The following is a 13,525-nucleotide window of genomic DNA, read 5'->3' as shown; positions in this document are numbered from 1 at the left end:
CTGTCCTCACCCCATAACCCTCACAGAAAACTGAAGCTGATCACAAAAGAGCTTTCTAGTGTCTTTTTAAAGCCATTCAGTGTAAAAGCACAAGGCCAGTGCTGCTCCACATACTTGAGTTTGTCCAGTGTGTAGTTTGGATCCTCCAGTTGTTCAGAGAGCAGCTTGACTCCTGAATCTCCTGGATGATTGTAGCTCAGATCCAGCTCTCTCAGGTGTGAGGGGTTTGAAGTCAGAGCTGAAGACAGAAAACCACAGCCTTCCTCTGTCACCATACAGCCAGACAACCTACAAACACAGCAATAGTCCACATCACACAGTTGGACAATCACACATCTCTTTGTGTTGTGAAGATGCTGACTGCTGTTTCTGCTCATGTCAACAGCAGTGATGAACACACACATCCTGATCAGCTCTCCTTATTGATCGAGCCCTCGCATCAGCACACACACACACACCCAACAAGGACTCGACATCATCTGTAGAAGTGTACAGAGCAAAGACATTGTTCATAATACACCACATCAAGCTGTAAAGTCTGCTGTGAGGAGGAAGAAGACACACTTGAGCTCAGAAGATCATCTTAAAGTCATGTATAAAACACAACAGGAAATGAGCTGATCTCATCATTTATATTGCGATTCTGTTGTGGACTAAAACTAAATGAGCTCAGACAAACACAAAGCCGCTCTCTTCATGTGTTCATCACCTGACCCACAGTCACATTCACACTGATGGTCCATTAGGGGACTTTTATTCTGTCAGGAGAGAAACACCTGATCAATATTCATGACTGCTGACTCTCCTTCACATTCAGCCTTTACCAGATATTGTTTTAGATGAGCGAGTAATCAGGATTATTTCACACACTTTATCATGAGACTTTTATTTGTTTTCAAGAAACTGAAACTGCACAAATATGAGAGCAGCTCAAACCTTCAGCAGGACACAAAACAGCTTCACTTTAGCGTTTAACTCTGCTGCTTTCACACCTCCAGATCCACTGTTCTGCTCTGAAACAGGATTAACACTGGTATAATGTTTATTTGTGTTCTCGCTGCGCTTCACTTTCACACAGAAATGTTGAATGTTGACATCCACAGACAGACACAATCTGGTAAAGTTTTCAAACAGTGAACTGTACTGCAATTATTAGTGAAATCTATATTAAAGGTCTTCAAATATGATTTGGATTTACAGTAATTGTTTTTCATGTTTAAATCTGATTTATTCTTGTGTTTAAAGCGTTTGTCATTCCTCTACTTCAGTGTCTCAGACTCATTCAGAAATGATTATTAAATGCTGGATTAATGCACAAGAGAGTTTGGCGAACACGTTTTACACCATTTCAAATATATATTATATGTGCGGCTGTATAAGTCACATACAGCGCTCAGTATAATGGAGGACAGCCCATTCTGAAAACCAAGACTTTCCTCCATTTCTCAGTCAATATAGGCAGTGTATTCTGCTGCATTTAAACAGAACACATTTATTAAACAGATTTATTCATGACAATCATATTTTAGTCACTAAACATATTCAGAAATTGAAAGATAATGCAATTAAATTCAAGCTAATATTGCAAAAAAACCTATGAATTTTCTGATTTTTCCATTGTTTTGCTTCTCTTGATTTTTCCTCTGTTTAATTTTGTTTTTAATATTTTTCTATAACACATAAATTTGTCTGTAGTAGTTTTTGGACCGTTATCATAAGTTATTTTGTTAGATGAGCTCCAGATTTGGCTAATCTATTGTATATGCACAGATATAATACTGTAGAGCTTCCTATTAAAATATGAATGTAAAAGATAGATTAGTGAGGGGTGTACTAATATATGCTGAGCACTGTATATTGTTAACCCAGAGTGTTTACATGGTCACACAGCAGTAACACAACAAGCACTGAGTTTGGGCTAGCTTCTGCAGATGGACATTGCTGTACACTGCCCTTGATGGGTGAGTGGGGGAGTGTCTGTTGTCTCTCAGGTGTGAATTATTCATGAGCATTGTCACTCACACATACAGCTGAGATCACCTAAAACAAACTTAACAAAATGTAGATCATTGTAGTGTTTTCTCTGAATGAGAGAACAGAATAATTTCACATAATTGTGCAGTAAATATTCTAGTCTACAAGACTGCTTACTCTAAACTCTTGTTCAGGCACATTCAGTCTGGTTAATGGATCTTATTTCAGCTACATTTTTTCTCTAAAACCTACTAACCACACATAATATTTATTTCTAAAACACAAGCATGTACATCAATATTTCTCACATATTATTGTAGCTCAGTTTGTGCTGAATACAAATAAAACACATGTTGGCCAGTTCTGTTGGTAATTATCGTTGGTAATATTTCCGCAAGATGACCATGTCGCAGTTAAGCTAAATTAATTCACGCCTCCTCCTGAAGTGACGAGCGATGCATTAAACACTTTTTTCCAGCCGCGGCCGCACTTCATCCTAGAACTGTATAGTTTGTCTAAAGCAGGGATATAATCAGTCAGCGCAGTCGTCCCTCCAGAGTAAAAACCACATTTTGTGTCTGCCGGTTTTGTTTACCTGCGGGAGTTCATTGGCATTTTCCCGCACGTAAATTCTAACCAATCAATAAGTAGTTTAGGAAACATGTTCAACAACATCTGGCCAATGAGAGATGTGGATTTTGTCAGATGACTGCATTTTGATTTGTTTCAACTGGTTCAGATCAAAGCCAGCAGTGTGGAGTGAATACAACCCAAAAACGACAGAAAATACAACAATGCATCATTTATTGCCCTTGGTCCGGACTAAATAAAGCGATCTTCAGATGTGAAATCCCACTTATTTTTCTCCAAAACCTACTAACCACACATAATATTTATTTCTAAAACACAAGCATGTACATCAATATTTATTTTACTGTCTGACTGTAGTTATTGTAGAGTGGAGAATCATTTACCTCAGTGTCTCCAGTTTACAGTGTTGACTCTTCAGTCCATCAGAGAGCTTCTTCACTCCTGAATCCTGCAGGTCATTGTTACTCAGGTCCAGCTCTCTCAGCACACAGTTTGAGAATTGTAGAGCTGAAGACAAACTCTTACAAGACTGAACAGTGAGATTACAGCTCTGTAGCCTGTGTAGAGGACAAACACAATATTGATTGAATATTGTTGATCTGGTCTGTTTAATAGTCTGAGGACATCTGACTGTAGCAGAGATGGCAAAAGTACACACATCCGTTACTTAAGTAGAAGTACAGATACTCATGTTTAAAACGACTCTGGTAAAAGTAGAAGAACTGACTACACTTTTAAAAAAGTACACTTTTTAAAAAAAAGTAAAACGTAGCAGTTTCAACCACAGTCCAAATACACGCAGTATAGGGGAATAATAGGTAACTAAATAGGCAGTAGTGTATAAGTGTGTGTGTGTGAATGGGTGTTTCCCAGTACTTGGTTGCAGCTGGAAGGGTATCTGCTGTGTTAAACATATTCTGGAATAATTGGCGGTTCATTTTGCTGTAGGAACCCCTGATAAATCAGTGACTAAGCTGAAGGATTGTTAGTGAGATAGGTAGGTAACTAGTCCTCTCATACTATTGATACAATATTATAAACTAACCTACATCTCCAATTTGCATGTAAAATGTTTGTTGCTAATTTTATGAAAGTAGCCAAGCAGCATCAGGCCCTGTAATACTGTACAGCATTGCTCATAAAGTCGGCTCATGCATCATCATTCTGACACAAACTCACAGCGTTCAGCATCAAGTTTTGTGGCCGTTAGATCAAAAACATCAGCTGCTATTCACGTTCATACACTCTAATAATAATTCTGTAGACCTGTCTGTCTTTATATATAATATCTTACATTTTACACTGAATTCTGCAGTGTAGATTTACTGTTGTAGATGGTGCTACAGTGCACGGTGCTCAGCTATAGCACTGAGTAAATAAGTAGAGCAATGACCAACCAGTAATCTCCCACTCTCCCTCATGAAGCTAACACAGAAGTACCTGAAACTGCAGTTCATGGAAACCCCGCTAGTCCTGGCTCCATATACAGCAGATTTCTATTGAGCCCACTGTTAAAATGGCCGACTTTACAGCAGGAATAAATGCATTTACAAAAACAAATACAAAGAACCATTTAGCTTCATATGGCTAATATTAGCCTTCATGATAACTGTGAAGGGGAGATGTTTTTATGACTCATCCGTTTCCTTTGTATTGGGTGATATTAAGTCTGCATAATTATGGGCGTGGCCACTTGAGTGACAGCTAGGTCTCGCTGGTCGCTGTCTCCTCACCTCAGCTGATTCCGGCTGATTAGCCGCTGAACTCGATGTATTTTTGTGTTGTTTATGCGGCTTTACACAGTCAGTTGTCTTTTGGAATTGTCTCCTACAAGAATCAGATGATATGGCATGCTGTGTGCACTTCACAAACCGTTCATGTGGCCTCCGTTTCCCAGGTGAGTGAAATGATATACTTATATAGCATCTCTATAAATGTATTTGTTTTGTATAAGATCATTCATCATTTAAATGCTCTTTAGAGCTGTAATGTGCTACAGAATCTGTCAGATTGATTAGCTGCAGGCTCTAGATCAGTCATCTGAAGTGTTGTCATACAGTGTTATGCTGGAGTTCATCAATAGTCTTGTCTTCTTGTGTTAAGTCTTGTGTCCTTTATTTGTCCTTTGTTTATATGGTGCACCCTTGTTCAACACTTTGGTAAACACTTGTTGTCTTTAAAAGCGCTTTATAAATAAACATTGACTTGTTTTCAAGAAACTGAAACTGCACAAATATGAGAGCAGCTCAAACCTTCAGCAGGACACAAAACAGCTTGACTTTAGCGTTTAACTCTGCTGCTTTCACACCTCCAGATCCACTGTTCTGCTCTGAAACAGGATTAACACTGGTATAATGTTTATTTGTGTTCTTGCTGCGCTTCACTTTCACACAGAAATGTTGAATGTCGACACCCACAGACAGACACAATCTGGTAAAGTTTTCAAACAGTGAACTAGACTGCAACTATTAGTGAAATCTATATTAAAGGTCTTCAAATATGATTTGGATTTACAGTAATTGTTTTTCATGTTTAAATCTGATTTATTCTTGTGTTTAAAGCGTTTGTCATTCCTCTACTTCAGTGTCTCAGACTCATTCAGAAATGATTATTAAATGCTGGATTAATGCACAAGAGAGTTTGGCGAACACGTTTTACACCATTTCAAATATATATTATATGTGCGGCTGTATAAGTCACATACAGCGCTCAGTATAATGGAGGACAGCCCATTCTGAAAATCAAGACTTTCCTCCATTTCTCAGTCAATATAGGCAGTGTATTCTGCTGCATTTAAACAGAACACATTTATTAAACAGATTTATTTATGAACATCATATTTTAGTCACCAAACATATTCAGCAATTGAAAGATAATATAATATAATAACATAATAATAATAATAATAATAATAAAAAAACAATAATAACATAATACAATTAAATTCAAGGTTAATATTGAAAAAACCCTACAAAATTTCAGCAAATTTTTCCATTGTTTTGCTTCTCTTGATTTTTCATCTTTTTTTTAATATTGTATTTAATATTTTTCTATAACACATAGATTTGGTTGTACTTGTTTTTAGACTGTTATCATGAGCTCCAGATTTGGCTAATCTATTGTATATGCACAGATATAATACTGTAGAGCTTCCTATTAAAATATGAATGTAAAAGATAGATTAGTGAGGGGTGTACTAATATATGCTGAGCACTGTATATTGTTAACCCAGAGTGTTTACATGGTCACACAGCAGTAACACAACAAGCACTGAGTTTGGGCTAGCTTCTGCAGATGGACATTGCTGTACACTGCCCTTGATGGGTGAGTGGGGGAGTGTCTGTTGTCTCTCAGGTGTGAATTATTCATGAGCATTGTCACTCACACATACAGCTGAGATCACCTAAAACAAACTTAACAAAATGTAGATCATTGTAGTGTTTTCTCTGAATGAGAGAACAGAATAATTTCACATAATTGTGCAGTAAATATTCTAGTCTACAAGACTGCTTACTCTAAACTCTTGTTCAGGCACATTCAGTCTGGTTAATGGATCTTATTTCAGCTACATTTTTTCTCTAAAACCTACTAACCACACATAATATTTATTTCTAAAACACAAGCATGTACATCAATATTTCTCACATATTATTGTAGCTCAGTTTGTGCTGAATACAAATAAAACACATGTTGGCCAGTTCTGTTGGTAATTATCGTTGGTAATATTTCCGCAAGATGACCATGTCGCAGTTAAGCTAAATTAATTCACGCCTCCTCCTGAAGTGACGAGCGATGCATTAAACACTTTTTTCCAGCCGCGGCCGCACTTCATCCTAGAACTGTATAGTTTGTCTAAAGCAGGGATATAATCAGTCAGCGCAGTCGTCCCTCCAGAGTAAAAACCACATTTTGTGTCTGCCGGTTTTGTTTACCTGCGGGAGTTCATTGGCATTTTCCCGCACGTAAATTCTAACCAATCAATAAGTAGTTTAGGAAACATGTTCAACAACATCTGGCCAATGAGAGATGTGGATTTTGTCAGATGACTGCATTTTGATTTGTTTCAACTGGTTCAGATCAAAGCCAGCAGTGTGGAGTGAATACAACCCAAAAACGACAGAAAATACAACAATGCATCATTTATTGCCCTTGGTCCGGACTAAATAAAGCGATCTTCAGATGTGAAATCCCACTTATTTTTCTCCAAAACCTACTAACCACACATAATATTTATTTCTAAAACACAAGCATGTACATCAATATTTATTTTACTGTCTGACTGTAGTTATTGTAGAGTGGAGAATCATTTACCTCAGTGTCTCCAGTTTACAGTGTTGACTCTTCAGTCCATCAGAGAGCTTCTTCACTCCTGAATCCTGCAGGTCATTGTTACTCAGGTCCAGCTCTCTCAGCACACAGTTTGAGAATTGTAGAGCTGAAGACAAACTCTTACAAGACTGAACAGTGAGATTACAGCTCTGTAGCCTGTGTAGAGGACAAACACAATATTGATTGAATATTGTTGATCTGGTCTGTTTAATAGTCTGAGGACATCTGACTGTAGCAGAGATGGCAAAAGTACACACATCCGTTACTTAAGTAGAAGTACAGATACTCATGTTTAAAACGACTCTGGTAAAAGTAGAAAAACTGACTACACTTTTAAAAAAGTACACTTTTTAAAAAAAAGTAAAACGTAGCAGTTTCAACCACAGTCCAAATACACGCAGTATAGGGGAATAATAGGTAACTAAATAGGCAGTAGTGTATAAGTGTGTGTGTGTGAATGGGTGTTTCCCAGTACTTGGTTGCAGCTGGAAGGGTATCTGCTGTGTTAAACATATTCTGGAATAATTGGCGGTTCATTTTGCTGTAGGAACCCCTGATAAATCAGTGACTAAGCTGAAGGATTGTTAGTGAGATAGGTAGGTAACTAGTCCTCTCATACTATTGATACAATATTATAAACTAACCTACATCTCCAATTTGCATGTAAAATGTTTGTTGCTAATTTTATGAAAGTAGCCAAGCAGCATCAGGCCCTGTAATACTGTACAGCATTGCTCATAAAGTCGGCTCATGCATCATCATTCTGACACAAACTCACAGCGTTCAGCATCAAGTTTTGTGGCCGTTAGATCAAAAACATCAGCTGCTATTCACGTTCATACACTCTAATAATAATTCTGTAGACCTGTCTGTCTTTATATATAATATCTTACATTTTACACTGAATTCTGCAGTGTAGATTTACTGTTGTAGATGGTGCTACAGTGCACGGTGCTCAGCTATAGCACTGAGTAAATAAGTAGAGCAATGACCAACCAGTAATCTCCCACTCTCCCTCATGAAGCTAACACAGAAGTACCTGAAACTGCAGTTCATGGAAACCCCGCTAGTCCTGGCTCCATATACAGCAGATTTCTATTGAGCCCACTGTTAAAATGGCCGACTTTACAGCAGGAATAAATGCATTTACAAAAACAAATACAAAGAACCATTTAGCTTCATATGGCTAATATTAGCCTTCATGATAACTGTGAAGGGGAGATGTTTTTATGACTCATCCGTTTCCTTTGTATTGGGTGATATTAAGTCTGCATAATTATGGGCGTGGCCACTTGAGTGACAGCTAGGTCTCGCTGGTCGCTGTCTCCTCACCTCAGCTGATTCCGGCTGATTAGCCGCTGAACTCGATGTATTTTTGTGTTGTTTATGCGGCTTTACACAGTCAGTTGTCTTTTGGAATTGTCTCCTACAAGAATCAGATGATATGGCATGCTGTGTGCACTTCACAAACCGTTCATGTGGCCTCCGTTTCCCAGGTGAGTGAAATGATATACTTATATAGCATCTCTATAAATGTATTTGTTTTGTATAAGATCATTCATCATTTAAATGCTCTTTAGAGCTGTAATGTGCTACAGAATCTGTCAGATTGATTAGCTGCAGGCTCTAGATCAGTCATCTGAAGTGTTGTCATACAGTGTTATGCTGGAGTTCATCAATAGTCTTGTCTTCTTGTGTTAAGTCTTGTGTCCTTTATTTGTCCTTTGTTTATATGGTGCACACTTGTTCAACACTTTGGTAAACACTTGTTGTCTTTAAAAGCGCTTTATAAATAAACATTGACTTGTTTTCAAGAAACTGAAACTGCACAAATATGAGAGCAGCTCAAACCTTCAGCAGGACACAAAACAGCTTGACTTTAGCGTTTAACTCTGCTGCTTTCACACCTCCAGATCCACTGTTCTGCTCTGAAACAGGATTAACACTGGTATAATGTTTATTTGTGTTCTTGCTGCGCTTCACTTTCACACAGAAATGTTGAATGTCGACACCCACAGACAGACACAATCTGGTAAAGTTTTCAAACAGTGAACTAGACTGCAACTATTAGTGAAATCTATATTAAAGGTCTTCAAATATGATTTGGATTTACAGTAATTGTTTTTCATGTTTAAATCTGATTTATTCTTGTGTTTAAAGCGTTTGTCATTCCTCTACTTCAGTGTCTCAGACTCATTCAGAAATGATTATTAAATGCTGGATTAATGCACAAGAGAGTTTGGCGAACACGTTTTACACCATTTCAAATATATATTATATGTGCGGCTGTATAAGTCACATACAGCGCTCAGTATAATGGAGGACAGCCCATTCTGAAAATCAAGACTTTCCTCCATTTCTCAGTCAATATAGGCAGTGTATTCTGCTGCATTTAAACAGAACACATTTATTAAACAGATTTATTTATGAACATCATATTTTAGTCACCAAACATATTCAGCAATTGAAAGATAATATAATATAATAACATAATAATAATAATAATAATAATAAAAAAACAATAATAACATAATACAATTAAATTCAAGGTTAATATTGAAAAAACCCTACAAAATTTCAGCAAATTTTTTCATTGTTTTGCTTCTCTTGATTTTTCATCTTTTTTTTAATATTGTATTTAATATTTTTCTATAACACATAGATTTGGTTGTACTTGTTTTTAGACTGTTATCATGAGCTCCAGATTTGGCTAATCTATTGTATATGCACAGATATAATACTGTAGAGCTTCCTATTAAAATATGAATGTAAAAGATAGATTAGTGAGGGGTGTACTAATATATGCTGAGCACTGTATATTGTTAACCCAGAGTGTTTACATGGTCACACAGCAGTAACACAACAAGCACTGAGTTTGGGCTAGCTTCTGCAGATGGACATTGCTGTACACTGCCCTTGATGGGTGAGTGGGGGAGTGTCTGTTGTCTCTCAGGTGTGAATTATTCATGAGCATTGTCACTCACACATACAGCTGAGATCACCTAAAACAAACTTAACAAAATGTAGATCATTGTAGTGTTTTCTCTGAATGAGAGAACAGAATAATTTCACATAATTGTGCAGTAAATATTCTAGTCTACAAGACTGCTTACTCTAAACTCTTGTTCAGGCACATTCAGTCTGGTTAATGGATCTTATTTCAGCTACATTTTTTCTCTAAAACCTACTAACCACACATAATATTTATTTCTAAAACACAAGCATGTACATCAATATTTCTCACATATTATTGTAGCTCAGTTTGTGCTGAATACAAATAAAACACATGTTGGCCAGTTCTGTTGGTAATTATCGTTGGTAATATTTCCGCAAGATGACCATGTCGCAGTTAAGCTAAATTAATTCACGCCTCCTCCTGAAGTGACGAGCGATGCATTAAACACTTTTTTCCAGCCGCGGCCGCACTTCATCCTAGAACTGTATAGTTTGTCTAAAGCAGGGATATAATCAGTCAGCGCAGTCGTCCCTCCAGAGTAAAAACCACATTTTGTGTCTGCCGGTTTTGTTTACCTGCGGGAGTTCATTGGCATTTTCCCGCACGTAAATTCTAACCAATCAATAAGTAGTTTAGGAAACATGTTCAACAACATCTGGCCAATGAGAGATGTGGATTTTGTCAGATGACTGCATTTTGATTTGTTTCAACTGGTTCAGATCAAAGCCAGCAGTGTGGAGTGAATACAACCCAAAAACGACAGAAAATACAACAATGCATCATTTATTGCCCTTGGTCCGGACTAAATAAAGCGATCTTCAGATGTGAAATCCCACTTATTTTTCTCCAAAACCTACTAACCACACATAATATTTATTTCTAAAACACAAGCATGTACATCAATATTTATTTTACTGTCTGACTGTAGTTATTGTAGAGTGGAGAATCATTTACCTCAGTGTCTCCAGTTTACAGTGTTGACTCTTCAGTCCATCAGAGAGCTTCTTCACTCCTGAATCCTGCAGGTCATTGTTACTCAGGTCCAGCTCTCTCAGCACACAGTTTGAGAATTGTAGAGCTGAAGACAAACTCTTACAAGACTGAACAGTGAGATTACAGCTCTGTAGCCTGTGTAGAGGACAAACACAATATTGATTGAATATTGTTGATCTGGTCTGTTTAATAGTCTGAGGACATCTGACTGTAGCAGAGATGGCAAAAGTACACACATCCGTTACTTACTAAGCTGAAGGATTGTTAGTGAGATAGGTAGGTAACTAGTCCTCTCATACTATTGATACAATATTATAAACTAACCTACATTTCCAATTTGCATGTAAAATGTTTGTTGCTAATTTTATGAAAGTAGCCAAGCAGCATCAGGCCCTGTAATACTGTACAGCATTGCTCACAAAGTCGGCTCATGCATCATCATTCTGACACAAACTCACAGCGCTCAGCATCAAGTTTTGTGGCCGTTAGATCAAAAACAACAACTGCTATTCACGTTCATACACTCTAATAATAATTCTGTAGACCTGTCTGTCTTTATATATAATATCTTACATTTTACACTAAATTCTGCAGTGTAGATTTACTGTTGTAGATGGTGCTACAGTGCACGGTGCTCAGCTATAGCACTGAGTAAATAAGTAGAGCAATGACCAAGCAGTAATCTCCCACTCTCCCTCATGAAGCTAACACAGAAGTACCTGAAACTGCAGTTCATGGAAACCCCGCTAGTCCTGGCTGCATATACAGCAGATTTCTATTGAGCCCACTGTTAAAATGGCCGACTTTACAGCAGGAATAAATGCATTTACAAAAACAAATACAAAGAACCATTTAGCTTCATATGGCTAATATTAGCCTTCATGATAACTGTGAAGGGGAGATGTTTTTATGACTCATCCGTTTCCTTTGTATTGGGTGATATTAAGTCTGCATAATTATGGGCGTGGCCACTTGAGTGACAGCTAGGTCTCGCTGGTCGCTGTCTCCTCACCTCAGCTGATTCCGGCTGATTAGCCGCTGAACTCGATGTATTTTTGTGTTGTTTATGCGGCTTTACACAGTCAGTTGTCTTTTGGAATTGTCTCCTACAAGAATCAGATGATATGGCATGCTGTGTGCACTTCACAAACCGTTCATGTGGCCTCCGTTTCCCAGGTGAGTGAAATTATATACTTATATAGCATCTCTATAAATGTATTTGTTTTGTATAAGATCATTCATCATTTAAATGCTCTTTAGAGCTGTAATGTGCTACAGAATCTGTCAGATTGATTAGCTGCAGGCTCTAGATCAGTCATCTGAAGTGTTGTCATACAGTGTTATGCTGGAGTTCATCAATAGTCTTGTCTTCTTGTGTTAAGTCTTGTGTCCTTTATTTGTCCTTTGTTTATATGGTGCACCCTTGTTCAACACTTTGGTAAACACTTGTTGTCTTTAAAAGCGCTTTATAAATAAACATTGACTTGATTATTAATCCTGTTTGCTTTTTGAGCACTGTTGAGTGAGTTCTTAAACACCTGTGATTGGTCATCATGTTCCTCAACAGAAATGATTATGCTGATGACTGCGCTGATCACAGCTGATCCATGCTAGACGCAGTGGAGAAAACTCGTTCTACAGACAGCCTGGATCCACAAGTATCACTGATAGCTTACATTTAAATAGATTTGTCTTTTTTATTCAAAGTCAACACATAGATATAATCATATAATCATTATCAATGTGCAGAAACGAATAAAATCACATCCCTGCATCCCTTTTTATTATTCTTCTGCCAATTTACCTGAAAGGGGTTCCACATTTGGTAAACCATATGTAACTGTCTGTAGTTATTGTTGAGTGGACAATCATTTACCTCAGTGTCTCCAGTTTACAGTGTTGACTCTTCAGTCCATCAGAGAGCTTCTTCACTCCTGAATCCTGCAGGTCATTGTTACTCAGGTCCAGCTCTCTCAGCACACAGTTTGAGGATTGTAGAGCTGAAGACAAACTCTCACAGCACTGAACAGTGAGATAACAGCCCTGTAGCCTGTGTAGAGGACAAACACAATATGTATGTGTTGATCTGGTGTGTTTAATAGTCTGAAGCACGTCTGACTGTAGTGACTGGTTTAACTTCACTAATTAGTGAGAACATCTGCTGATATTAGCATTTAATAGCTTTAACGTCTATAAAACAAATAAATGGCTCTTACAAGAAAGAACTTTTGGGGTGCTGTTTCATTTTATAGCTGACTTTCGTGCAATTTCCGTTAATAGAAAATGTAATTTACTGGCTGTTTCTTATGAGATAGTTCTCCTAAACATTTACTCTCCATTAAGGGTGCTTTCACACTTGGTTGAATTGCCTGGACCGTACCCAAGTTCGATTGTCCCCACTTGCCACCTCCTCGGTTGGTTTGTGTTCACGCTGTCTTTTTTCCTTCTGAACCAGGTACGCATGCGTCATCGAGCTGCTGTTTTGTTTACAGCCATTTCTAAGTGACGGTGACGCAAGCAAGCCCCGCACATTGCAGTCATCCTGCTTGTACTGAGTCGTTTAGTATTGGATATACAGTGAGCGACTGGCGTCTATCTGCCGCAAACATATTATAAACATTCAGAACATCACACAGTGTCTGCAGGAGCTGTTTTTGGAGGAGACAAGCAAACATCACTGAG

At 37.8% G+C, this 13,525-nt stretch overlaps 1 protein-coding gene across 10 annotated transcripts in view; it reads right to left on the bottom strand.

Annotated features, from left to right (window-relative positions):
* Nucleotides 1-13,525, bottom strand: part of LOC137491011 (uncharacterized) — a 171,866-nt gene that overhangs the window by 7,029 nt on the left and 151,312 nt on the right. For 3 of the 10 annotated variants that reach the window (XR_012402451.1, XR_012402456.1, XR_012402453.1), the window contains 5 exons: nucleotides 12,710-12,893; nucleotides 10,805-10,971; nucleotides 6,877-7,043; nucleotides 2,949-3,115; nucleotides 115-288 (listed from right to left, as the gene is read on the bottom strand). Coding sequence is in view for 3 of the 10 variants with exons in the window: in XM_073948092.1 (XP_073804193.1) it covers nucleotides 115-288; nucleotides 2,949-3,122; nucleotides 6,877-7,050; nucleotides 10,805-10,978; nucleotides 12,720-12,893 (870 nt within the window). In the remaining 7 variants the exon portion in view is untranslated. Of the gene's footprint in view, nucleotides 904-1,344; nucleotides 1,644-1,707; nucleotides 2,705-2,851; nucleotides 3,123-6,876; nucleotides 7,124-10,748; nucleotides 10,979-12,709; nucleotides 12,894-13,525 lie in introns of all 10 variants that reach the window. The other 7 variants (XM_073948092.1, XM_073948093.1, XM_073948094.1 and 4 more) reach the window with 4 other exon arrangements.

The sequence above is a fragment of the Danio rerio genome, chromosome 4 (genome assembly GCF_049306965.1).
Source record: "Danio rerio strain Tuebingen ecotype United States chromosome 4, GRCz12tu, whole genome shotgun sequence".
Lineage (NCBI taxonomy): Eukaryota > Metazoa > Chordata > Actinopteri > Cypriniformes > Danionidae > Danio > Danio rerio.
The sequence above is the reverse complement of the archived record's forward strand: the minus strand, read 5'-3'. Positions and strand labels throughout refer to the sequence as shown.